The 22,692-nt window shown below is 52.0% G+C and overlaps 8 protein-coding genes across 8 annotated transcripts; 3 read left to right on the top strand and 5 right to left on the bottom strand.

Moving 5' to 3' along the window:
- Nucleotides 1–389: 389 nt before the first annotated feature.
- dppV (dipeptidyl peptidase DppV) lies at nucleotides 390–3,213 on the top strand. Its single transcript, XM_025709458.1, has 8 exons — nucleotides 390–499; nucleotides 565–616; nucleotides 674–912; nucleotides 971–1,982; nucleotides 2,033–2,255; nucleotides 2,331–2,563; nucleotides 2,632–2,843; nucleotides 2,928–3,213. Exons 1-8 carry the CDS (start codon nucleotides 432–434, stop codon nucleotides 3,067–3,069), a joined length of 2,181 nt encoding a protein of 726 aa, XP_025565048.1. The 5' UTR covers nucleotides 390–431; the 3' UTR covers nucleotides 3,070–3,213.
- A 408-nt stretch (nucleotides 3,214–3,621) lies between these two features.
- On the bottom strand, nucleotides 3,622–6,285 carry vtc4 (putative vacuolar transporter chaperone (Vtc4); the record flags this gene model as incomplete). The annotated part of the gene is made up of 5 exons (XM_025710664.1): nucleotides 3,622–4,016; nucleotides 4,071–5,379; nucleotides 5,433–5,678; nucleotides 5,740–6,211; nucleotides 6,281–6,285. The coding sequence occupies 5 exons, from the start codon at nucleotides 6,283–6,285 to the stop codon at nucleotides 3,622–3,624; spliced, it is 2,427 nt and encodes an 808-aa protein (XP_025565047.1).
- Nucleotides 6,286–8,848: 2,563 nt separating this feature from the next.
- On the bottom strand, nucleotides 8,849–12,537 carry BO88DRAFT_362001 (MCM DNA helicase complex subunit MCM4). Its single transcript, XM_025703899.1, has 5 exons — nucleotides 12,039–12,537; nucleotides 11,116–11,985; nucleotides 10,995–11,066; nucleotides 9,749–10,941; nucleotides 8,849–9,691 (listed from the first exon to the last, which is right to left on the bottom strand). The coding sequence occupies exons 1-5, from the start codon at nucleotides 12,397–12,399 to the stop codon at nucleotides 9,104–9,106; spliced, it is 3,084 nt and encodes a 1,027-aa protein (XP_025565046.1). The 5' UTR covers nucleotides 12,400–12,537; the 3' UTR covers nucleotides 8,849–9,103.
- Nucleotides 12,538–13,261: 724 nt separating this feature from the next.
- BO88DRAFT_403407 (putative DUF221 domain protein) lies at nucleotides 13,262–17,692 on the top strand. The gene is made up of 3 exons (XM_025706354.1): nucleotides 13,262–13,896; nucleotides 13,958–16,386; nucleotides 16,441–17,692. The coding sequence occupies exons 1-3, from the start codon at nucleotides 13,730–13,732 to the stop codon at nucleotides 17,457–17,459; spliced, it is 3,615 nt and encodes a 1,204-aa protein (XP_025565045.1). The 5' UTR covers nucleotides 13,262–13,729; the 3' UTR covers nucleotides 17,460–17,692.
- rmt2 (protein-arginine N5-methyltransferase) lies at nucleotides 17,561–19,230 on the bottom strand. The gene has a single exon (XM_025706353.1). It carries the CDS (start codon nucleotides 18,990–18,992, stop codon nucleotides 17,697–17,699), a length of 1,296 nt encoding a protein of 431 aa, XP_025565044.1. The 5' UTR covers nucleotides 18,993–19,230; the 3' UTR covers nucleotides 17,561–17,696.
- Nucleotides 19,231–19,537: 307 nt separating this feature from the next.
- BO88DRAFT_403405 (prohibitin subunit PHB2) lies at nucleotides 19,538–20,709 on the bottom strand. The gene is made up of 4 exons (XM_025706352.1): nucleotides 20,484–20,709; nucleotides 20,356–20,424; nucleotides 19,946–20,301; nucleotides 19,538–19,891 (listed from the first exon to the last, which is right to left on the bottom strand). Exons 1-4 carry the CDS (start codon nucleotides 20,653–20,655, stop codon nucleotides 19,568–19,570), a joined length of 921 nt encoding a protein of 306 aa, XP_025565043.1. The 5' UTR covers nucleotides 20,656–20,709; the 3' UTR covers nucleotides 19,538–19,567.
- Nucleotides 20,710–20,831: 122 nt separating this feature from the next.
- On the top strand, nucleotides 20,832–22,460 carry BO88DRAFT_434008 (putative polyadenylation factor subunit CstF64). Its single transcript, XM_025709457.1, has 2 exons — nucleotides 20,832–21,097; nucleotides 21,171–22,460. Exons 1-2 carry the CDS (start codon nucleotides 21,049–21,051, stop codon nucleotides 22,004–22,006), a joined length of 885 nt encoding a protein of 294 aa, XP_025565042.1. The 5' UTR covers nucleotides 20,832–21,048; the 3' UTR covers nucleotides 22,007–22,460.
- Nucleotides 22,119–22,531, bottom strand: BO88DRAFT_247913 (uncharacterized protein). Its single transcript, XM_025702189.1, has one exon. It carries the CDS (start codon nucleotides 22,483–22,485, stop codon nucleotides 22,231–22,233), a length of 255 nt encoding a protein of 84 aa, XP_025565041.1. The 5' UTR covers nucleotides 22,486–22,531; the 3' UTR covers nucleotides 22,119–22,230.
- Nucleotides 22,532–22,692: the final 161 nt, after the last annotated feature.

Genomic DNA, 22,692 nt, shown 5'->3' with positions numbered 1-22,692 from the left:
GTTGGTAAAGTCTCCCTTCCCAGACGGAATTTCTACAGGGTCTCAAGTGAGTCCACTGCCCCTCGCCATCTATTGAATCCTCCCCAAACAATGGCGTCCAAATAGGCTCTACGGACGCCACAGCTGCTCCAGGCCATTTTCAAGTAAAAAAGAATGAATGGTGGAATGGTACGCCGCTAACAAATGGAATCAGTCGGTTCCCTTAGATCGGCAGGGTCAGCTCAGTGCTCGGGCTGTTCCTCTAGCCCTCCCTTGCTTCAAGCTGGCCCCGATTTGGCAGCTCGTGAAGCTCAGCCCGACATTTAGCCAGCCAAGAGATTACTCTCACCCTTCCACTGGGCATAAATTGGTCCTGGCAGCCATGTCATGCCGCTCTTGGCTCGAGGACCAGTCATTCCTTTTTCCCCGACAATCACATCAAGTCCTTGAAGATGGGAGCTCTTCGGTGGCTGTCCATCACGGCTGCTGCGGCCTCCGCAGTGTCAGCCCTGAACCCAGAGTGAGTATTCTCAAAACACTTCTAATTGACCATATTGTGCATGGCTAACTGGTTTATCTGCACAGACAGATGATCGGTGCCCCGCAGAGAGGCGATGTCATACCAAACCCGTCCGGTGTATGTCGATTGCCAATTCCAGCTATACAACAGAGCATTGTCCGCTGACACAACCAGGACACTGGTTTATTCTCTACCTCACAATGGTCCTTCGACACTCATTCTAGCAGTACCTGGTGGAGCTTGATCGACCTGGAATCGGGAGAGATCACCACCCTCACCGATGATAGCGACATTGAGGAGATCATCTGGCTGGGTTCTGACAGTTCTACGCTCCTCTACATCAACAGCACCAATGCCCAGATTCCCGGTGGTGTGGAGCTGTGGATTGCGGACACTTCTGACTTTTCAAACGCGTTGGTTCAGACCTTCAACGATGCCTCTACTGGTTGGTACTAATCCTACCTGATGCAGTTACAAGGCAGCCTCTCTCTCCGCCGGTTTCCTCGGCATCAAATCAACCGTGACAGATACCGGTGACGTGCATTTCATCCTGCGTGGAAAGTCCTATCCCAATGGAACGGCCTACAACGATCAGCTCGCAGAGACCTATCCCAGTACAGCCCGCATCTACGACAGCATCTTTGTGCGCCACTGGGACACTTACCTGACCACCGCCTCCCACGCCGTATTCTCCGGTACTCTGCAGAGCTCGACCAGCGATGACGGCAGTGTTCAATACACCTCTTCAGGCGGATTGACGAACCTAGTCAACCCCGTCAAGGGTGCCGAAAGCCCATTCCCTCCTTTCGGAGGCAACGACGACTATGACCTCTCGCCTGACGGCAATTGGGTTACCTTCAAGAGCAAAGCTCCAGAGCTGCCTCTTGCTAACAACACAGCTGCCTATGTCTATCTCGTCCCACACGACGGCTCCGCGACTGCTTTTGCCGTCAACGGCCCTGATAGCTCTGCAACACCGGAGGGAGTTGAAGGAGAATCCAACAACCCCGTGTTCTCCCCCAGCAGCGACAAGATAGCATACTTCCAAATGGCGACCAATACATACGAGACGGACCGCAACGTGCTATACGTGTACTCCATCACCGGTAACACCATCACGGCCCTTGCAAAGGACTGGGACCGGTCTCCCTCCTCCGTGACATGGATCGACGAAGACAACCTCGTCGTGGCAAGCCAAGATCTAGGACGAACCAGACTATTCGCCATCCCAGGCGATGCAGGAGACGACTTCACGCCGACGAACTTTACAGACAGCGGCACCGTATCGGCTCAATACGTTCTTTCCAACTCTACCCTCCTCGTCACGTCCAACGCCTTCTGGACAAGCTGGAGCGTCTACACCGCCAGCCCAGACGACGGCGTACTCAACACCCTGGCCTCAGCCAACGAGATCGACCCCGAGCTCAGCGGCCTCAGTTCCTCCGACTTTGAAGAATTCTATTTTGACGGCAACTGGACCACTGTAAATTTCCCTCCCCAATGATATACCTCAAACATACTAACCCCATCCAGCTCCAAGCATGGCTCACCTACCCCCAAGACTTCGACCCATCGAAGAAATACCCCCTCGCCTTCCTCATCCACGGTGGCCCTGAAGACGCCTGGGCCGATACCTGGAACCAGAAATGGCACTCCAAGGTCTTCGCCGACCAGGGCTACGTCGTCGTCCAACCAAACCCAACGGGGAGCACCGGATTCGGCCAGCAGCTCACAGACGCCATCCAACTGAACTGGAGTATGCCCATACCCTAACTCCCAAACCCTCTCCCTCTTATACACACAGCTAACAAATTAAATTACCTACTAAAAGCCGGCGCCGCCTTCGACGACCTAACCAAAGCCTGGCAATACGTCCACGACACCTACGACTTCATCGACACAGACAACGGCATCGCCGCAGGACCCAGCTTCGGCGCGTTCATGATCACCTGGATCCAGGGCGATGACTTTGGACGCAAGTTCAAGGCACTAGTTAGCCATGATGGTCCGTTCATTGGTGATGCGTGGGTCGAGACGGATGAGTTGTGGTTTGTTGAGCATGAGGTAACCCTTCTTCTCCCCTATACACACATATAATAGTATACATGATATTAACACAAATAATGATCCAGTTCAACGGCACCTTCTGGCAAGCCCGCGACGCATTCCACAACACGGACCCATCCGGTCCCAGTCGCGTCCTCGCATACAGTACCCCCCAGCTCGTCATCCACAGCGATAAGGATTATCGGATTCCTGTGGCGAATGGCATTGGACTGTTTAATACCCTGCAGGAGAGGGGCGTGCCTAGTCGGTTTTTGAATTTCCCGGATGAGGATCATTGGTATACAACAAACCCCCCTCTTCCCTTATCTTTTTTCGATAGACATGGGTGTTGTGTGGATGCTAATGTGGCTGTTTGTGATAGGGTCACCGGGCAGGAAAATAGCCTTGTTTGGTATCAGCAGGTGCTGGGATGGATTAATCGCTATTCGGGGGTTGGGGCGTCGAATCCGGATGCGATCAGTTTGGAGGATACGGTTAATCCGGTGGTGGATTTGAATCCGTGAATTTTCTATTTCACTTTGGTAGTCACTATTATTGGGTGTGATGATGGCTTGGATGGGTGGATGGGTACTAACTAGTATCATATTGCATGTCTGCAGTGGTGATTAGTTAGTCGATAACGAGATTATTAATGCATGAGATGAAAGACTTCATTGATGATGTTGACAACTGTTACTGTTGTATATCAATTTATTCTTGTAGTGATTGATAACTACCTACTGTCTGTCAACTGCTATACTAACATACCAACCAACCACACAATCGGTCAACAATTTCTTGTGCTTTCTTCTCTTCTGCTTCCATCTTGCAGCAACTAAACCAACATCAAGGACAGCGCAGGAAAGGATCTGGTATCTGAACGGAACAACTGAAAGAAACAATCATACACAAGCTTTTGTACAATCAGACCATGAGAATCAGTACAGCTGCTTTCAACCTTTCCAACTGAAAGGTCAGAGGATAATATAATGATGATAACTTAGAAACGAAACGGATTCACTCATTCGGATAGATAACTTCGTCGCAACAATTTGTACCCAGAATTCGAAGAAGCATCACAGCTCGCCTCCGTGAGGAGCGTCGTCGAGGTCTCCATCTTTAGCCAAGAATCCGGCTTGGCGAGCCCGGAGACCAAAGTTGACCATGACGATAACTACCAGCCCGAGACCGACGACCGTCGGTCCCCATTTCTCGTAGTATACGCGCTTGACGTCGCGGCGCTTGCGGATCTTGTCGACACGCCACACGTACAGCATGAGACTGTATAGAAGGGCGACCGCAGCCAGCACGGTGAAGGCCCAAGACGATCCGAAGGTGATGTAGTCATCTCCAAAGTTCAACAGTGTAGCTGCAATTGTAGCAAGGAGGATGGAAAATTCCAGCCACGAGAGGAAGGTGCGTTCTGCGGCAAAGTAGACCTTTGGCTCGACGCGGACGGGGACATGGATGCCTGCGATTGTTAGGAGGTTGATGCTAGCATACAAAGAATTTGGGATTGACTTACGCTTGCCCTTGGGAGCTTGGAAGCGTTTCACCGTGCGCTTGTTGCCCATGACGGCGATTCCATTCTGTTCCGGGGGCGGCATGCTGGTCGGACGCGGGCGCGGGATGAGCGCTGTCAAGCAGTGTACCATGGCATTTCCAGCATTGTGGACGTAGTATTTTGCCAACTGCTTGTAGTAGTATGTTCCACCCACACGACGCGCTTCCTCCAACTCGTCCGAATCGACCGATTCTGCATCCGAATCGTATAACGGGTAATCCTCGTCTCCTGGGAGCGGTTGGGCGGCGATTCGCTCCTCAATATCCAAGGCGTTTCCATCGGTATCGGCAAACAGGGCCTCTTGATCGGCAGTCGTGGCCTCAGCCCTGTTCGTGCTATCAATCCAGCGTGCTTCGTTCGAGTCTTCCTCGTCCGACTCGTCATCCTCGGGTGTTTCGGTGGTGGACAAAGGTGCACTGGCCGGAGGTCGCTGGATACCGAACTTGCGAGTAGCCGGCTTGCGAATGTCGACGTCCATCTGCGGCATCCAGAAGGGAAGAAGGTTGATGCGATCGGGGAAGAGAGTGGCCGTGCCATGGATGAATTTACTGTACTTGGGCACCGCCTCGACCAGGTGACTGGCCGTCAGATCTCTAATCCATTGCGGTGGCTCCTGGCCCGCTTGCGTCTGGAGCTTTACCTCCAACACGGCATAGGGGAAGCGCTCCACGTCCTCGGGAGGGAGCTGGGAGAAAGGCCAATCCACGCCGATATCCATCCGCCGCCAATTGTCTCCCGCCCGACTACGACCATCGAGGTTGTCCTCCCTAGTCATTGTCAATTCTGTGTCGAGAGATATACGCACGCGAGCGTCTCCGGGAAGCTGAAAGGCGGTTCGGTGGTAGAAAGATCGGGTCACAGGGACCAGTTTTCGCGTGATGACTCGGTATTGGATTTCCCGTGCCAATTGCTCCAAGTTGTCGATTTCCTCTTCGCTCTTCTTGCCTTCCCGGCGCATCTTCTCGAAGATGCTCTCCACGGTCATGCGACCGGAAAGATAGGCATTGACGTGCTTCTCCTTCAGTGAGAAACGCGCCTTGACAGACTTCTCTCCCGTCCAGTCCTCGCGATGGGTCTTCCGCTCCACGAAAATCTGGTCACTTTCCATGCCACCATACCAGCGCAGTCGGATGGCTTCCGCGCCCTCGGTTTTCTTCAGGCGACCTTGGTAAAGCTCCCATGTATCGGTATTATCATAATATATGGATGAAATAGCGGCATCTTTTTCCTCGAATTCTTTCCTAGGATTGAAAACCAGCACAGGAAGGTGCTGCTCTGGTCAGCAACGACCTTGTAGAAATTGACAGGCGTTATTGCACATACCTTAAGGATAATGAGCTTCAGCTCAGTGATGTTGTCGGGATGAACCCAGTATTTGGTCGTCTGGCGGACAAAGTTCTGCTGACTGCCTCCGGCAGCCGAATCACCCTTGACGGGATTACCTTTGGTACGGACAAGGTCGTAAAGCTTCGAAAGCTTGACGACGAGCGCATCATAGTTGTCATTGAAAAACGGCTTCGCATTCAATCGCGCAGCAAAGACAGGCCGTAAGTGCCACCCGGTTTGTTTCTAGAAAGAATAAATTAGCACCGAAACTGCGTTTCTAGCAGCGCATGAGAATAAAGCGTACATCGTGTTTCTTAATAATTTTCTGAAAGCCAGTGTAGTTCAGTTGGGTGAACTTTGCCAGATCGTGGACGTCGGCGATGATGTCACTCAAGACCTGCTCGAGCAACAAGAAGTCTTCGTCGGAAGGGGGTCTCCGGCTGGAACGCGAATTTGAGGCGCTGTCTGAGCGAGAGCTGGAGGAATTATCCAAGCGGGAAACCACATCATTGACTTCCGTCTCGCTGGCTTGAATGCGACGAGCGATCTCCGCGCTCTTAATTCGTTGGAAGTTGAAGACCTTGTCCAATTCGCTCTCCAGCAGGGTCACAAAGTGCTTCTCATCGTCCTCCGACCAGGCCTGGCGGTCGGGCCTCGCGTTTTCGGGCGTAGGCTCGGTGACATAACCGGTTTTGAGAGCCTTCTTCAGATCCTCGTATGCAATGTAGTACCAGTAGTACTCCTTGATCATAGACAATCGGAGATGCTCCCCGAACCTAGACAAGAGACGAACCAGTCAGCTGGGCGATCCAATCAGATTGAAAGTTTGGAAAAGAGCTACACACCTCATAGTGAATAAGTCAATTGACTAAGCTCTTGGGATAGAAATAGGAGGCAAACAGGGTGTGAGTACGGGGCGATAGTGATTTGGTGAATGAATGGGGGGAGCTGTTTAGAGGTCGGAGGAAAAGATCATGATTGACGTAGAAGCAGGTCGTGAGAAAGAGAGAGCGAACAGGAAAAAGAAAGCTGAGAGAGGAGGGGGGGCCGAAAAAAAGTAAAAAATTCGACAGAGAGTAGCAAAAGGAAAAGGACCTAATCTGGTCGAAATGATACTAATTACTAGACGAAGGCGCAGGGAGCCAGCAGTGGAGACGGACAAGAGAAGTCGACTATGTACAAGAGCCGGTCGAAGCTCATGATGCTTGCTAAAGACCCGTCCCAGGATGGCGGAGACCTCAGGCCCGGTCGACGTCAACCCGTGACTCCTCCCGATAACGCTATCGGCCCCAAGATTGGCCCTTGCTTTGGGTCTGGTACCGGTAATACCGAGCTGCGATTGCAGTCCCGTGCCATTACCATTGGGTCATATCAATCTCCTAGGTAAAAACCGCATGTCAAAAGAGGGTGCAAATGGAGGGACAAGACACGCCAATGCCACGGGGAATCGGGGAGAATGACAGACATGCTCCAGTTTGCATGGAGAAGACCCTAAAAACTGCTCTAAATCATAGCTTGGATGACTACCGTTGCTTGATGCATTCTCAGCCACTCGATTGCGCAGGTGCTGCTCTCCCTCATCACCGCTTTCCCGCTTTGGGACTAGCCGGTGGTTTGCTATCGATACGAGGTCATCCTTTCACCAATTCCATCCCACGTTATACGTCCAGGTAATTTCCAATACCTCTAAGCTCTGCAAATTCACCATTTTGCACGTAAGGTCAGTGGGGATGGGTATAATCGCATATCAACGGTACCGGTAACCCAATTCCCCTCTGAAACTGTTAAAATACCCGGTTATCTACTTAGTGTCTTGTGCTTCCTTTTCATCTACCATTCGATAACAGCTAGACTACTAAGAGATGGTGGTCTCACATGCCAACCGTCTCACCCCATTCCGATCTTAATTCGCCGTCTTGCCCGCTGATCTATCTACTAGATTACTAGCCTAACTAGGACCCGGAAAAGGCTCCCTGGTTTCATTCCCAGCTAACAGCACAAGACCAAGTACTACTCGTAGAAAGTACTCCATAGGTAGTGTGTGTCAATGTCTCACCGGGCTGCAGCCAGATGGTAACAGTAACACAATCCAACCCCCATCAACGCCACCGTTAGCTAAACGTGCAGGAACATCAAGGCCTGGATCCTCGATCATCGCCGCGGCAGCAACTGGGGCTACTCCCATAACCAATCGGCTTCATCGCCCCGGCAAAGGCGATACAGAGGTTAAGATGAAACTCCTCTTCGGCACGCTAGTAAATTCCCCTTTGAGCTGTTATAAATAACAGGAAGGACCTAACGTGTGTAGCATGTATGTATCTTGTATCTGCTATACATATACCCATACTCTAGTAGCCTATTTCCTTTCTCGTCCACGTATGACCCGTGTGTCATTCTTCAATGTCACAGATTACTTGCCTCGAAGTTTGACTCCGGTAAAAAAATAATTCATAATGTGCGCAGGTCGGACCCTTGCTAGAGATATGTCTATATCAGCCCACGTTATGAGTCGGAACAATCCGAGTCTATTGGGTAGATTCCCGATGTATTCTGTGAGGGGATCTAGAATACTTGATTTGGTGCAGTAGTACTACTAGTGACGCTTGGTAGGCTTCTGCTCGTCTGCCTTGTTTTATTCTTGTATGTAACCGCACATTAAGATGCGAGATACTAGAAGGAAGATAAAAAGTATCATCTTCGAATTCCAAATTTGATATATACTATGATACTGTATGGACCATTGAGACCAGTCGCACCCGTTAAGTTTCAGTATCAAGTTATTAGTAATATCTGATGTATCGTATCAGTGCCTTCACTCTCCATATATATACTAGCAGGCTTCAACTCGTTCTATCTAACCTACCTCAGGCACATACATCTCTAGATTCAGCAAAGAGTTACCGATCACTCTCCTGAACATGCAATACATCCCCAGTACATAGCAAATACAATTAAAGCCGAGATCAATCGCAGTTGTGAAAATTTCCCTCTGTATAATACCGTAGTCCCCACCGGCCTACCTCTTGCTAATATATAGTACCTTGGAGGCAGGCTACTTAGTTAGTAGTCACTAGTAGTCATATTTCAATAAAGTTGTCTGAAACTGTGGCAAAGGTGTATTTCAACAGATACTAGTGCTCGCAATGGCACGAAGTGGTATTTTTAACACCTTTAGTAACCCTGCATTGGCCGTCGGTGTTCCGCCACCAGGACCGATCTTTTCATCCAGGGGATCTAAGACAAACGACCGACTAGTAGTAGTCCAAGCGTGAGAAACTTCGTCCAGGCAGTTCTACTAGTACTAGCGGCTTGACGGAGGCTGCTGCTATGAGCCCTACAAGACAACTAAGGGCGGCGAGACCTTTTAGCTTATTATTCCATCTCAAGCTAAAAGGAACTGTTCCGTAACGTTTAAGAAACTAGTCATGTCCAATCATACGTCTTTGCGTTGGGTCTACTATAAACCCCGTAATGATGCCCGTTAGATACATTGATGTGTTCTGTTGCAATACGTATCAATCAACCCAACACCAGACACCGTCTCCGCAGTTCAGATAATGACATGTGATGAAGAAATAAATAAATGTAATTCGCACCCATCCAATAATTATGTAGTTCCATGGTATCGTAGTCTCATCAGCTAGTCCACCGTCGAGGCAGGGGAGAGATCAGGCAATTGCTTGTGCACTACGTCGGATGCTCCTCCGCGCACCCTCACCAATGACATTCACGATGCCTTCGTTTTGCAAGGCGTAGATTGCCTCGCTGAATTGGTTGCTATCCAGGGGTGTGCTGCTCTGCTCGTTCAGAAGTCTGAAAACTTCAGCCCACCGAGCTGAGCCACCTGAGCCAGCCAGTTCGTCCACCACGGAGAGCACGCCGCGCTTGATCATTTCCCGGTTGCGTCTCTCGCTCGCACTGGTGCCCTCGGTGAGCAAGCCCATGTCGATGAGACCGGTGCGGGAGTCGGTGGCGGCCTGCTTGATGGCCGACCGGATGAGGCGCACGGCTTCTTCCACGTCGTCGGCTGTTACCTCGGAGGAGAGGCGCATACGTGCGTGGGCTTCCGACAGTCGGATCATGGATTCCAGCTGACGCGTAGTGGCGGTAATACGGCGATCTGTCGACCGGATATCGTCTCCAAGCTTGCGCATAGCGACATACGCATCGGAGAGGGCCTTTCCGGCAGCGGGGGTAAGCACGGGGTGCACCTTGGTTTTGGCGTAGGTAATGTAGGCTGTGAGGAATTCGACAGGCTGTGTGGAGGGAACAAATTAGCTGTTGTTACACATATGACATTCTTGCAGACTTACCAAGATCTCTTCGCTGCTTGCGTTGTCGGGCTTGTCCTCCAGGTACATGTTGACAAGATGCTTGGCCAGGCGACGGTCCTCCTGCTCGTCCGTCCGGTCGAGCATAAGATAAACCAAATCGAATCGAGACAGTAGAGTGGGAGGAAGATCAATGTTTTGCGGGACCGGGAGGTTCGGGTTGTATCTGCTGCCGATGGGGTTCGCAGAGGCAAGGATACTGGTGCGGGCGTTCAAGGTGGTAATGATACCTGCCTTGGCAACGGACACAGTCTGCTGCTCCATCACTTCGTGTAGAACAGAGCGCGTCGATTCATTCATCTTATCGAACTCGTCGATGCAGCAAATACCGCCATCCGAGAGAACCAAAGCACCGGACTCGAGAACCATCTGCTTGGTGTCAGGATCGCGGGTCACATAGGCCGTGAGACCAACGGCCGATGAACCTTTGCCGCTGGTGTAGACACCGCGCGGCGCGATCTTGTGAACATATCGGAGCAGCTGCGACTTGGCGACAGACGGATCACCGCACAGAAGAATGTTGATGTCACCACGGTAGCGTGGGTTACCACCCTTCTGGAACGTCTTGTTGGTGCCGCCAAACATTTGTAGCAAAATACCCTTCTTGACATCATCCATCTCGTAGACACTGGGCGCCAGGGATCGAGAGAGAAGCTCGTACACATCAGGCCGGCTGGCGGTGCGCTTGATCCTCTCTTCCTCCTCGGCAGTGATCTTGCGCGTCTGCTCGGCATCCCCGGCTGCTTGCTCCGACAACTCTTGCTCAACAGTCGACACATCAATACCCATCTTCTTGCGGTCGATCTTCTGGACGTGCAGAACATCGACGTAGGTCTTGAAAAGCGTCTTCTGCGTCCGCTGGCGGGGGTTGATGCGCACTGGGTTGCATCGGAAGATACCAGTTACCTCCACGCGGTCACCGGCCTTGCAAACATCAACAAGTTCGTCGTACACGCAGAGCGAAACCGAGTGAGGGGTTTGGCCATCGGGGATGTTGTCGGGAGTTTCCTGCAGCTTGATGACCTGCTTGTCCGCAAAAGCACAACGATTGTGGATAATCTGCATCGAGTTTCTAGCCTGGCAGACTTCACGAGGACAAACAGTGGGCTCCGCAATACGACCACGGTCAATATCGACTTGGACACTGTGGTTGCAAATCTGACAGCGGAAGAAGGCTAGAAAGCATGTTAGTCTCGGAACACCAATGAATTAGCCGTGAGGGTCTCACCTTCTTTCATGTCGGGGATGATGGGTGTAGCCCGGATCACCAGACCCTTGATGCTCACCAACTTGTCCATATCTAAGGCACATTAGCACTGAACTATCACTCACGCGGTTTATTGACATACCAGCAGGATCAAGGTCTCTCATGTTAACGGTAGAGTCAAGGCCGAAAGGCATGACCTTGTAGGCGTTGGACTCGACTTCTTGGACGAGGTCCTGGATTTCTGCCGGAGGAGCCTGAGCAGCATCGCTCATGAGAGCATCAGAGCTGGGCACGGCGGGAGCCGAGCTGAGATCCCTGGTGTGGTTGGAACGAGCCTGAGCGCGCTGACGCTGCATTTCCTTACCAGCCAGCTCCACCATCACATCCTTGACGGTCTGATCCATCAGAGGAATGATTTCTTGGGGGTAGGCATGAAGTTGATGCCACAGCTTCTGCGTTGATGGGTATGCCTTGAGATTCTTTGCATCGAGGTTGAGGTTGGTGACACCGAGCTGACGCATCGTGTTGAGCATGGTGATGTACTCTCTTTCTTCTGCAGTATTACCCATGATACGGGTCTCATCTTCTGTAGCTCCATCGGCCCACAGTCGATACTTGGTGGCGAAGTTGTAGAGAAAGTTCTTGAAAGCGGACATGGAGTCTTGAATGGAGATGTTGGTACCCCAAATCACGCGGGTGGAGCTACCACCCAAGGCCTCAGCCTCTGAGGTATCCGGATGAATGTTGGAGAACGTGGCATCAGACTGCGGTTCGCCATCGGCAGTAGGCATGCCGTTGGCGTCAACGAATATCCTGCGGCGGCGACTGGGCGTCGATCCAAACCCGCCCGAATGAAGGTCATTACGACGAGAGGTGCCGCGGTGACCATCGGCGTTGGAGCGCGATGAGACAAACAAGCCACTGCTGCTGCTGGGAATGTCTGAACGACCTGCTTGGCGACCCATGGAACGGGTAGGACTGGAGCTGGAGACATATCGGATGGGAGATGAGTCTGTTTACATGTTAGCATATATAAGAAAGCTTATCGGAACAAGTTGGATATACCTCGCAAGGCAGCTACACCGTTTCCTCGGGGGGTAGTTTCGCCATCATCCATTATGGAAGAAGCTCTTACGGGGGAGCTCGGTTCGTCCATTCGAATATCGGGAGTCTCTGCGCTGCTGCTGTTCCCCTTCATGGGAGAGGACTGGAAGAACATGGGGGAGGAAGAAGGGACGGGCGCATCACCCCGAATGCGCCTCGAGGCCCGAGGGGTAGTCTGTAATTGTTCATCACCGAGCGGGGTAGGACTGCTGGTTTGGCGTTGTTGCTGGGAACGAGTCGAGCGAGTCGAGCGAGCCGGAGAGGAGACGGCCGAATCCCTAGCAGGACGACCCCTACGACGAGAGGAGGCTGGAGACGACATGATATGAGCCGGTCCTATGAAGAGACAAGTCCACAAACAGATGGACCAAAAAAGGACCGACAGAGGAGGGGGTGAGGGGAAGTAATTAGGTAGTGGAAAATAGTAGGAAGTGGATTGGAGTGGATGATTGTGGTTGCGATGGAGAGTTTGAGGCACAAATTCGAAGTGGGCCTGAAAGGGAAAACAAATTCTCTTCTCGTCGAGCTCAACGCGCTGCAACGCGTCCACCGCGTAAAGTGGTTTCCTGTTTGGGACAGCGTGACAGAAAGCCACATTGACCACATGACCTCGGTGGCTGGTGGGGATGGAACCATTTAGGGCTGGAATGCACCGCCACCTCCTCTACTGGTAGCCAATCATAAATTAGGAACGAACAGTGGGTCACCAGGGCCAGGGTCACACCTTCCTCATTCAGGCAGGAACCACCGAACTGGAAAAGCAACGAAGAATGAAAGATTCATCCCTGATTCTCATTCTATTCTCCTCTTTGAAGACTTTGACTGTTTTGTTGAGCACAATAAACCATGCTGTCGTAGTACGCGCCATCTCAATACTATCTTACGTAGACTGTAACCGATTTTAAACAGTATAAGGCCACTAAGACAGTCTCTTTCCACCCCCAGAGCGGGTGAAGCACCCACCCTGGCGCGTGAGACGGTAAGTGTTCAGCTAAGGAAGCGCCGTGCAGTTTCGGCAGGCGCCTTGATGTCATCCCGGTGAGGATCGGCCATCCCCAAATCAAATGGCGCTTCTGCCCTGCTGCCTTTGGGCTTCCCCCCAAACGCTTCTCTGACTGGTGGAAGGAGCTGCAAAGTGGGTGCCACTGTTGTCATTGTTTGGTCTTTTCTATCTGTAACACGTTTTTCCCCTTCGCTTTTGTCGCTGCAGCTCCATTATTTGGCTTGGTCTTTAATCTCCCCCCAATCCAACCCCCCTTGTGGTCATTGTCTCTTTATTTAGACAATTCCCCAGGTCTTTGCTCTCTGTTAGCGCTGTCTTTTCACCAACAGTGGTTCATCTCATCCCCTTACATGCACTGATTGGTTCTCCCCACTTCCGCCCTCATCTCATGGGCGTCTATGGAGCACTGCTAATTGCTACCGTTACTACTAATTTTGTCGCCCTCGCCTGTGACGTGCTGTTTACTCAATTGTATAACTGTCCTCCCTCGTGATGTCTGCACCTTTCTTTCTTCCTCCCTTCACTCAGAATCTAGAACTCTCTTAACTACTGCGACTTCATTCATCACCTTTCTGGTGGCGTCTTACCTCTATAAGCCACCACCACCACCTGCTCCGAGCTACCAAGTGGTGCTCGCTGCTCTCTCATCATGACCACAGATTTGGGGTCGGCGCTGGAACACGCCGGCGGTAGTGGCAAGGATAAGGAGGGTATCTCTATCGGAACTTTCGTTGCTTCCCTAACCACTGCCATTGTCGTCTTTGCTGTGGAATTTCTGCTCTTTATTCTACTCAAGGGAAAGCTCACTCGTATCTAGTAAGTGATCCACCTGTAACTATTGCGAAAGGAGACATGACCGAAGCTGATCGGTATCCAGCCAACCAAGAACCTACCTAGTCTCAGACAGGGAACGTACGCAACCATCGCCGCCGGGTTTCTTTCGATGGATCGTCCCCGTGTTTCGCACTTCTAGCACTGAGTTCATCCAAAAATGTGGCCTCGACGCTTACTTTTTTCTTCGCTACTTGCGCATGCTTCTCAAGATCTTCATCCCGTTAGCATGTCTAATCCTGCCAGTTCTTTTGCCTTTGAATAAAGTTGGTGGCAAGGACACAAGCTACAAGAATGGTACAGCAGCGGATGGCCAATGGAATGTCACCGGTCTGGATCAGCTTGCCTGGGGCAACGTCAAACCTGAGCACACATCACGCTACTGGGGCCATCTGGTCATGGCTGTCATCACCATCTTCTATGTCTGTGCCGTGTTCTTTGACGAGCTCAGAGGGTACATTCGTCTCCGGCAGGCCTACTTGACGTCCCCCCAACATCGACTGCGAGCGTCCGCGACAACTGTTTTAGTTACAGCCATCCCCGAAAGCTGGCTTTCCGTTGAGGCTCTCGAATCACTGTTTGATGTTTTCCCGGGAGGAATTCGAAACATCTGGATCAACCGCAATTTTGACGATCTCAACGAAAAGGTGAAGCAGCGCGATGAGCTGGCTCTGAAACTTGAGGCTGCTGAGACCGACCTAATTATCAAGTGCAAAAAGGCTCAGCTAAAACAAGCGAGAGCAGAAGCCAAGAAAGCTGGAAAGAACCCCAACACAGCGGAGACAAAGGAGAAAAAAGACGCCGACAGGAAGGCTTCAGTGCTGGCGCTTGATGGGGGTGTCAGCTCCGGTAATCCCCACCAAGCTCGCACTCTCGACCAGATCCTGCATCGTACCAAATCGAAGAAGAAGCCGGAACAGCCAGGGCCAAAGAAACGACTAAACCCGTTGGACCCTGCCGTCGAGGCAGCAGAGGCAGTTGGACAGGGAATGGGAAAGCTGGGAAAATCTATGATTGGGGGGTTCAAGAAAGTCGAGCATGGACTGGACGGAACGTTGGCCCGATCAGGAGGATTTGTGCCGGGCGACGCTATGGTCATTCCTCCTCACCATGCAGAACCTGAAGCTGATGAAGCCAACAACGCCGATGAAATTGAGCCAGAGGTTTGGTCGACGGATCCCCGTGATCATGCCGAGCTTGCCCCAGAGGCTAGCGCATCAGAAGCGCGACCGGCGTCCAGACCGAAAAGGCCGTTTTGGAAAAGCCAATTGTCCAAGGATTCCAAGACGAGCAGTGAGCCAGACGAGCTACCCCTTACGGCCCCAGAGTCTCCTGTGGAGCACGAGGAGGTGGAGGCCTCTGGCTCTGAAAGCGGCAATTCAATCAAAGAGAAGATTCCCTCCGACAATCCAAGAGGATTCAAAGAAGGCGATCGGGTACAGGGAGAGGAGTATCCCATTGCTTACAATGAAGGATTTGATAACGAGGATTTTGGAGAACCGCTATGGCAGAAATACATCAGACCCAAAGATCGCGATACGATGCGACTACCGATTTTCGGCCTCAGTTGGATGCCATCATTGTGGCTCATCGGTAAGAAGGTCGACACCATCGACTATTGTCGCAAGGAGTTGGCGCGCCTCAACCTGGAGATTGAAATCGACCAGCAGAATCCGGAGAAGTTTCCCCATATGAATTCAGCCTTTATCCAGTTCAACCATCAAGTCGCCGCACATATGGCTTGTCAGGCCGTCAGTCACCACGTTCCCAAGCAGATGGCGCCTCGTCTCGTCGAGATCTCACCAGACGACGTCATCTGGGACAACATGTCGATCAAATGGTGGGAGCGTTATCTGCGCACGTTTGGCATCATCGCCGTTGTCTGTGGGATGGTGGTAGGCTGGGCAATTCCAGTAGCGTTCACTGGCTTGCTTTCTCAGCTGTCATACCTGGAAGCTGCGTTTACTTGGCTATCCTGGCTTTCTACATTGCCCGGATGGTTTATCTCTGCCATCCAGGGTGTGTTACCTGCACTTTTCCTCGCTATTCTAATGGCTATCCTACCCCTGATCCTTCGCTTCCTCAGTCGAACACAAGGTCTCTCCACGGGTATGGCCGTCGAGCTGACCGTTCAGAACTATTACTTTGCATTCCTGTTCGTGCAACTGTTCCTGGTTGTGACCATCTCGTCTAGTTTTTCGACCATCATCAGCAACGTGACCGACGTTACCAGCTGGCCTGAACTTCTGGCGCAGAATATTCCCTCGTCCAGCAACTACTTCTTCTCGTACATGATTCTTCAGGCAATGTCAGTGAGTGCTGGAGCTCTGGTCCAGATCGTTAACCTGGTGAGCTGGTTCATTCTCGCACCAATCCTGGACAAAACAGCGCGGAAGAAATGGGGCCGCACAACCAACCTGAATCAGATGCAATGGGGTACATTCTTTCCGGTGTATACCACGCTTGCGTCCATTGGTAAGCCTGATTGCTTACTTTTCCGATGGCGTCCTTTGCTAATTTGAATTTCAGGGTTGATCTACTGTGTCATTGCACCTCTTATCCTGATTTTCAACGTGATCACGTTCAGTCTCTTCTGGTTCGTCTACCGGTATAATACGCTTTACGTGACCAAATTCCGCTTCGATACGGGTGGACTGCTTTTCCCTCGAGCCATCAATCAGCTGTTCACTGGTCTATATGTCATGGAACTCAGTCTGATCGGACTGTTTTTCTTGGTCCGTGACACGCAGGGCGAAGTTGCTTGTGAAGGACAGGCGATCATCATGATCATTGTCCTCATCCTGACTGCCGGCTATCAGATCCTCTTGAATGACGCGTTTGGGCCTCTGTTCCGTTACCTGCCCATCACGCTGGAGGACGACGCGGTGCGCCGTGATGAGGAATTCGCTCGGGCCCAGAGAACCCGCCTAGGTCTCCCTAATGAGGAGGAAGAAGATCCGAATGACACTATCGAGCACCAGCTGGCTGAGCGTGAACATCGTCAGCATCAGATTGACCGAATGTCGCACGATATCGAGCTAAAGACACTTGAGTCTTCCTCCCCTGAGCGGCAAAATCACCACACCATGCATAGACCGCATCTCGGACCGCAACGTCGATCCTGGGCTGAACGATCACCAAACCGGCGGTCACCATACTACAAGGCCCACTCCAATACTCAAGTACCCAGTGTCCAGCGTCTGCGCGACAGGATCGCACAAGACGCCGAGGCCCAAGGCCCTCCTTCGCGCAACGTTGGGACCACGCTCTTTTCCGGCATCCACGATGAATTGGAGGACTTGACACCCGACGAACGTGATCAGCTTGTTCAGCGGGCCTTTCAACACGACGCATTGCGCGCCAAGCGACCAGTTATCTGGATCCCTCGCGACGACCTTGGGGTCAGTGATGACGAGGTGTACCGCACACAGCGGTTTAGCAAGCACATCTGGATCAGTAACGAGTATCAGGCGCTGGATGGGAAATGCCACACGATCTTCAGCCGCAGTCCGCCCGACTTTTCCGAGGTGGATCTCATCCAGTTATAAGGCGTTCGGCTGTATCAGTAGGCTGTATGATTGATGACTATTTGTTCTGGTTTGCAGTTTTGGCTTTATTCGGTTCATGGGATAAGGAATTTGCATTTACAGGCGTTGGGATCCATTCTCAAGGGTTATAGGAGAGCGTGTGTACATGATTACCCAAGCAAGATGCCATAGATGGAGATACATCACAAGCAATGTCTATATAGTACTATAACAGCACCAACCAAATTTCAATCCACCTCAATCCATAAACTTACAGATAGGCAACCGGTACTTCTCAATCCGCCAATACGGCCTCCTGACTCCCTCCCACTCGCCCTCCAACGCTGGCACCTCCAACTCCTCCCACTCCACATCGAACCCAGCCTCAAACAAATCCATCTCCACCACCTTCTGATAAACATCATAACTAATCTGCCTATCAGCCCCCATCCCATTAAAGAACCCCCAACGCCCACTCCCATTCTCCCCATCCTGCTCCAAAATCCCAATCACCTGCTCCGAAAAGAACTCCCGGAAATCACTATACGACTCGGCAAACGTATCATAGTAGATCGCATCAACCACCACTCCCTCGCCCACCAACGCAGGCAACACATCCTGCCACCTGCCCTCATGGATCCGGACTCCAGGCTTCTGATCCCACCCCTTGCGCTTCATCTCCGCCACCACTTCCGGGTGCGCCTCCACAATATGGTGCTCACTGGGGCCATGCGACTGCAAAAACGTATCGACTATACCCATTCCATGCCCAATGTTCATGACCCGCAGCCCCGGGGTGGGGAGCAGCTTCGCCGCGGACTTCTCCATGATGGTGGATTCCCACGACATCATCACACCGTTTTGGTCGCTGTCGAGAAGTCGGTCGTTCGTGAAGGTTAGGTTCGAGTCGAGGTAGCGCGGTTGCGTGACGGAGGGGCCTTCTGTTGCTGCTGGTTGTTCTTCGGTGGTAGCAGTTTCAACTTCAGCTTCAGCTTCAACAGCATTAGAAGCTTCTTCAGCACCCTCTTCCTCCTGCTGTTCTTCTTCATCCTCGTCCATATCTTCATCATCATCCCCCAACGCCTCCCACCCCTCCTCCAACCTGCCCAACAACAACTCCGCCCGAACCCCCGCATCCACAATCATCTCATAAACCTCCATCAACCCCAACCGTCTCGCAATACATCCCGGTGTCTCATCATTCAAATCCAGATCATTCCAGATCGCGCCCTCGCCGAGCAGGAACTTGACTGTTTCGACGACGCCTGCGTTATCCCCATCGGCATTTGTGTCCACGCCATTCGTCTGCTTCTCGGCATCGTTGTTCTCCTCCTCCTCGCACGCAGCAATGGCCGCGTGCAGCGGCGAGAACCCCGTCTCCGGGTCCTTGACGTTGGCGGGGTTTCCGGACGTTTGGTTCTCGCGGATGAGGCGGCGCAGGAGCGGGATGTTGTGGGTGGATGCGGCGAGGAGGATTTCTTGGATGTTTAGGTCCAGGTTTAGGGCCATGTTGGGGTCTTGGGTGAAGGTTATTACGGGGTCGGTGTCGGCCATTTTGGTGGGTTATGGTTTTGTTTAGTTCTGGTGTTGGGGGAGGAGATGTTTAGTTGGTTGTTGTGAGGATGGTGGGGGAGGAATTGGATATGCGCGGCGGCGGGGTGGGGAGAATTTTAATTTTATTTTGAGCGGGGAGAGATCGGATTGGGCTGGGTTGGGTTGGGTTGTGGTGGTGTAGTGTGGGTGTTTTTGAAGGACTTACAATCAGTTGATTATGGGAAAGTAGAGGGTTGATATGGGTTAAATTCCCAAGTAGAGGATGTGTTCTACTGGGTTGAACTGGTAGTGGATGATTCCGCTGGTAGAGATTTCCGCCGCCGCATTCGTCCCCGCCGCAGCTCCGCTGCAACTGAACATCAATATTACACGATAGCTTCGTACACTGACTGTAACCACACGACTTATGTAGAAGAGAAGAGAAACTGATCGCCGTTGCTCGAACCTGAGAATAACTATTTGTACAAGTACCCGATTCCATTCACCTGTCGTCCTGTCGGACGATCTTCATAGCGCCATGTCTTGCTACACCATTAACAAAGTCCCCATTGCTCTCCATCGGTCCATCCATCCGCTTATTTCGTGTCGTCGGAGCCCGCGTTGACGTTCAAGCCCAGTCCCTGGCTGTCCAGGTACAGCTTGTTCCGGCCACCGTTCTCCTGCAGGATCTGGGCGATATGGCGGGCGTTCTCGATCTTCCGCAGCTCGATGTAACTCTTGCTCTTCTTGATGGCGTCACCAATCAGCTCGGCTGAGCGAGCCTCACCCTGAGCGCGCACAATGAATGCTTGCTTCTCCTGGCGGGCCTTGTCGACCAGGAATGCGGCCCGCTGGGCTTCCTGCTGAGCAACCTGCTTGGCTTCGACGGCGGCGGTGAATTCGGCGGAGAAAGTCAAGTGCTATGGCAGGTGTTAGCGTGGGTAAGAGAAGAAGCAATAGTAGTATTGGCATACCGTAAGCGACACATCGTCCAAGGCAATGTTGAAGCGAGCAGCCCGACGAGCAAGGTTCTCCCGGACCAAGCGGGCAACGTTCTCACGCTGAGTGATCAGCTGACTGGCGTTGAATTGTGCCACCACGCTCTTCAAGACCTCGTTCACAATCGACGGAAGCACACGCTCGTCAAAGTCCTGTCCCAGGGTACGGTATATTTGGGGGAGGGCATCGACACGGGGTCTGGACAGGACACGGCAGGTGATGTTCACCATCTGCAAGTCCTTGGTACCGGTAAGGGAAGCAATATTGCGCGGCTTTGCGCGGACATCGTAGATAATAGGAGTTTCGACCCAGGGAATCCGAAGATGAGTTCCTAAAAGGATAACTTGTTAGATGGAGCCGAATGCGGCACATTGGATATGCGTACCTTCACTGTAGATTTCCTTCTTGACACCACCTACTCTGGAGTACTTGATCGCACGGTGACCACCATCAACTGCAGTAGCCGTCAGTAAACGCACCATTCCCACCCGTTATGCACGACGATTAGCTCACCGTTAAACATCGAGTTGGAAACAGCATATACTCCAAGACCAGTGAGGAACAAAGTAGCGAGGCCCATGCCGGCACGAGGATTACCACCACCGAAGCCGCCACCAAAACCGCCGCGGCGGTTTTGGAGGGCCATTTGGAGCTTGTGCAACTGATCCCTGGGGTTCCCGGACATGATGATGGGGGGAGATGAAGGTGAGGGAGAGACGGGGAAGAGGATTGGTGTAAGCGGCGTCACTTTGGCTTCGTCGCTTTGGAAGCTCGAATTCGCGGCAAATCAATCGCCCGATTCGTCACCGCCTTGGCAGATGCTGCCGCTTTTCGACATCATCTTCGCTCTAACGGACTTATCTTTCATTCATCTCCCATTACTTTAAAGAACTTGTTGCCATTGCCTCTCGGGTGTTCCTCCCAGGGCATTGTTCAGTTCTTGTTAGCTTCGTTTCTCCGGGTTCCAGAGAATTTCCCACCTTCTCCCTCGCGCATCTTCCCCATATCTCCAACACCTCCTCTTCAACTACCAAAACACCTATCTATACCATCCCCTCTTTTCTCCTCAACCACCATCATGGCTCCCGGAGCCGGAAAGAGTGTCTTCCTGGGGAATATCCCCTACAGTATGTCTCCTTCCTTTGACTTGCGCCCCCCACAATCACCCCAATGGCATCAAACTCACCCATCACTATCCAGACCTCACGGAAGAACAAGTCAAAGACATCCTCAGCTCCGCCGGCACAGTTACCAAATTCCGTCTGATGATGAACCCCGAAACTGGTAAACCCAAAGGTTACGGTTTCGCCGACTTCGCCGACGCCGATGCGGCCGCCTCCGCTGTCCGCAACCTGAACGACTACGAGATTATGGGCCGTAAGATTCGGGTTGACTGGCCACACAACAATGAAAAGGACTCCATACCCCCCGACTACTCCCAGCTCTCTGCACCCGCTGTCCAAGACGGCTCCCAACAGCAACAACAGCAACAGTCCGCGCCTCTCCCTCCTCTGCCTCCGGGTGTCGAAGTCCCCCCGCATCTCGATTGCCCCAACGCCATCTCCCAAACACTCGCTTCCCTGCCCCCGAACCAGCTCCTCGATGTCCTTTCCCAGATGAAGTCGCTTGTTATGGCGGATCCCGCCAGAGCGACAGAACTGCTACGCCAAGCCCCTCAGCTCGCCTACGCAATTTTCCAAGCTTTGCTGCTCATGAACCTGGTCGATTACGGTGCCCTCGGCTCGGTGGTGGAACAAGCGAGCCAACCCAGCGCACCTGCACCCCCTCCTGCCGCTGCGCAAGCCTTCCAGCCCTTCTCCGCTGTACCAGGACCGGTGTCTACGCCTCCAATGGTCAACACTCCTTTCGCTGCCGCTGCACCGCCGCAACAACCCCCGCAGGCTATGCCAGGACAGGAAGAGCTTCTACAGCAAGTCCTCAGTATGCCGCAGGCTGCGATTGATGCGCTCCCACCCATGGAGCGCAGCCAGATCATGCTCCTCCGGCAGCAGTTGATGCAGGGTGCTATGCGGTGATTGGATAATACCTCCTCTCTACCCTCTGAATCTATCTTATACCCCCTCCCTCTCCCTCTTATCCCCTAAATGAGGAACGAAAAGGAATCGGGCGCAAAACAGCATCAGGGAGCACCTCTGATGCAGGATGTCTCGGCACGAACAATTTAATTTGTTCTACAATCCTCATTATCTCTCCATCTTGATGTTAGCAACGTCATGGCTTTCATTGATTGACTGATTGATCAACAACCGGAACCGGGTGTGAGTTTTGGCGCAATACGGGCATGTTGGTGGGGTTTCAAATTGCGGGTTCTTTTTTTTCTTCTACTGAAGTTGCGAGACACGGACTGAGATTTTCCTCTCTCTTTTTCATTGCTCGCGAAGTTCCGGAATGTACATGATAGTATAGCAGCAGCTGTAGCGGATATCCCAGCAAATTGGTTTTGCTTCAGACAGATCAGCAGTGTTTGATGGTAAACTTCTAGTATTTTATCCATGTCCTCGTCTTAACCCGTATTACTTTCTACCATTGAAAATTCCGGAATATGAATACTATATTCTAAGCCACATAGATTTCAAGTATCTTCTCTATATCCTCGTCGTAAATTGTATCACTTTGCTACTCATCATAGATTCTAAGAAATGCATTCCTATCTCTAGACCACATAATATCTCCTCCACATCCTCATCAAAACTCGTTACGA

Source organism: Aspergillus vadensis (genome assembly GCF_003184925.1).
Source record: "Aspergillus vadensis CBS 113365 unplaced genomic scaffold BO88scaffold_6, whole genome shotgun sequence".
Lineage (NCBI taxonomy): Eukaryota > Fungi > Ascomycota > Eurotiomycetes > Eurotiales > Aspergillaceae > Aspergillus > Aspergillus vadensis.
Note: the sequence above shows the minus strand (reverse complement) of the source record. Positions and strands in the feature narration are given on the sequence as shown.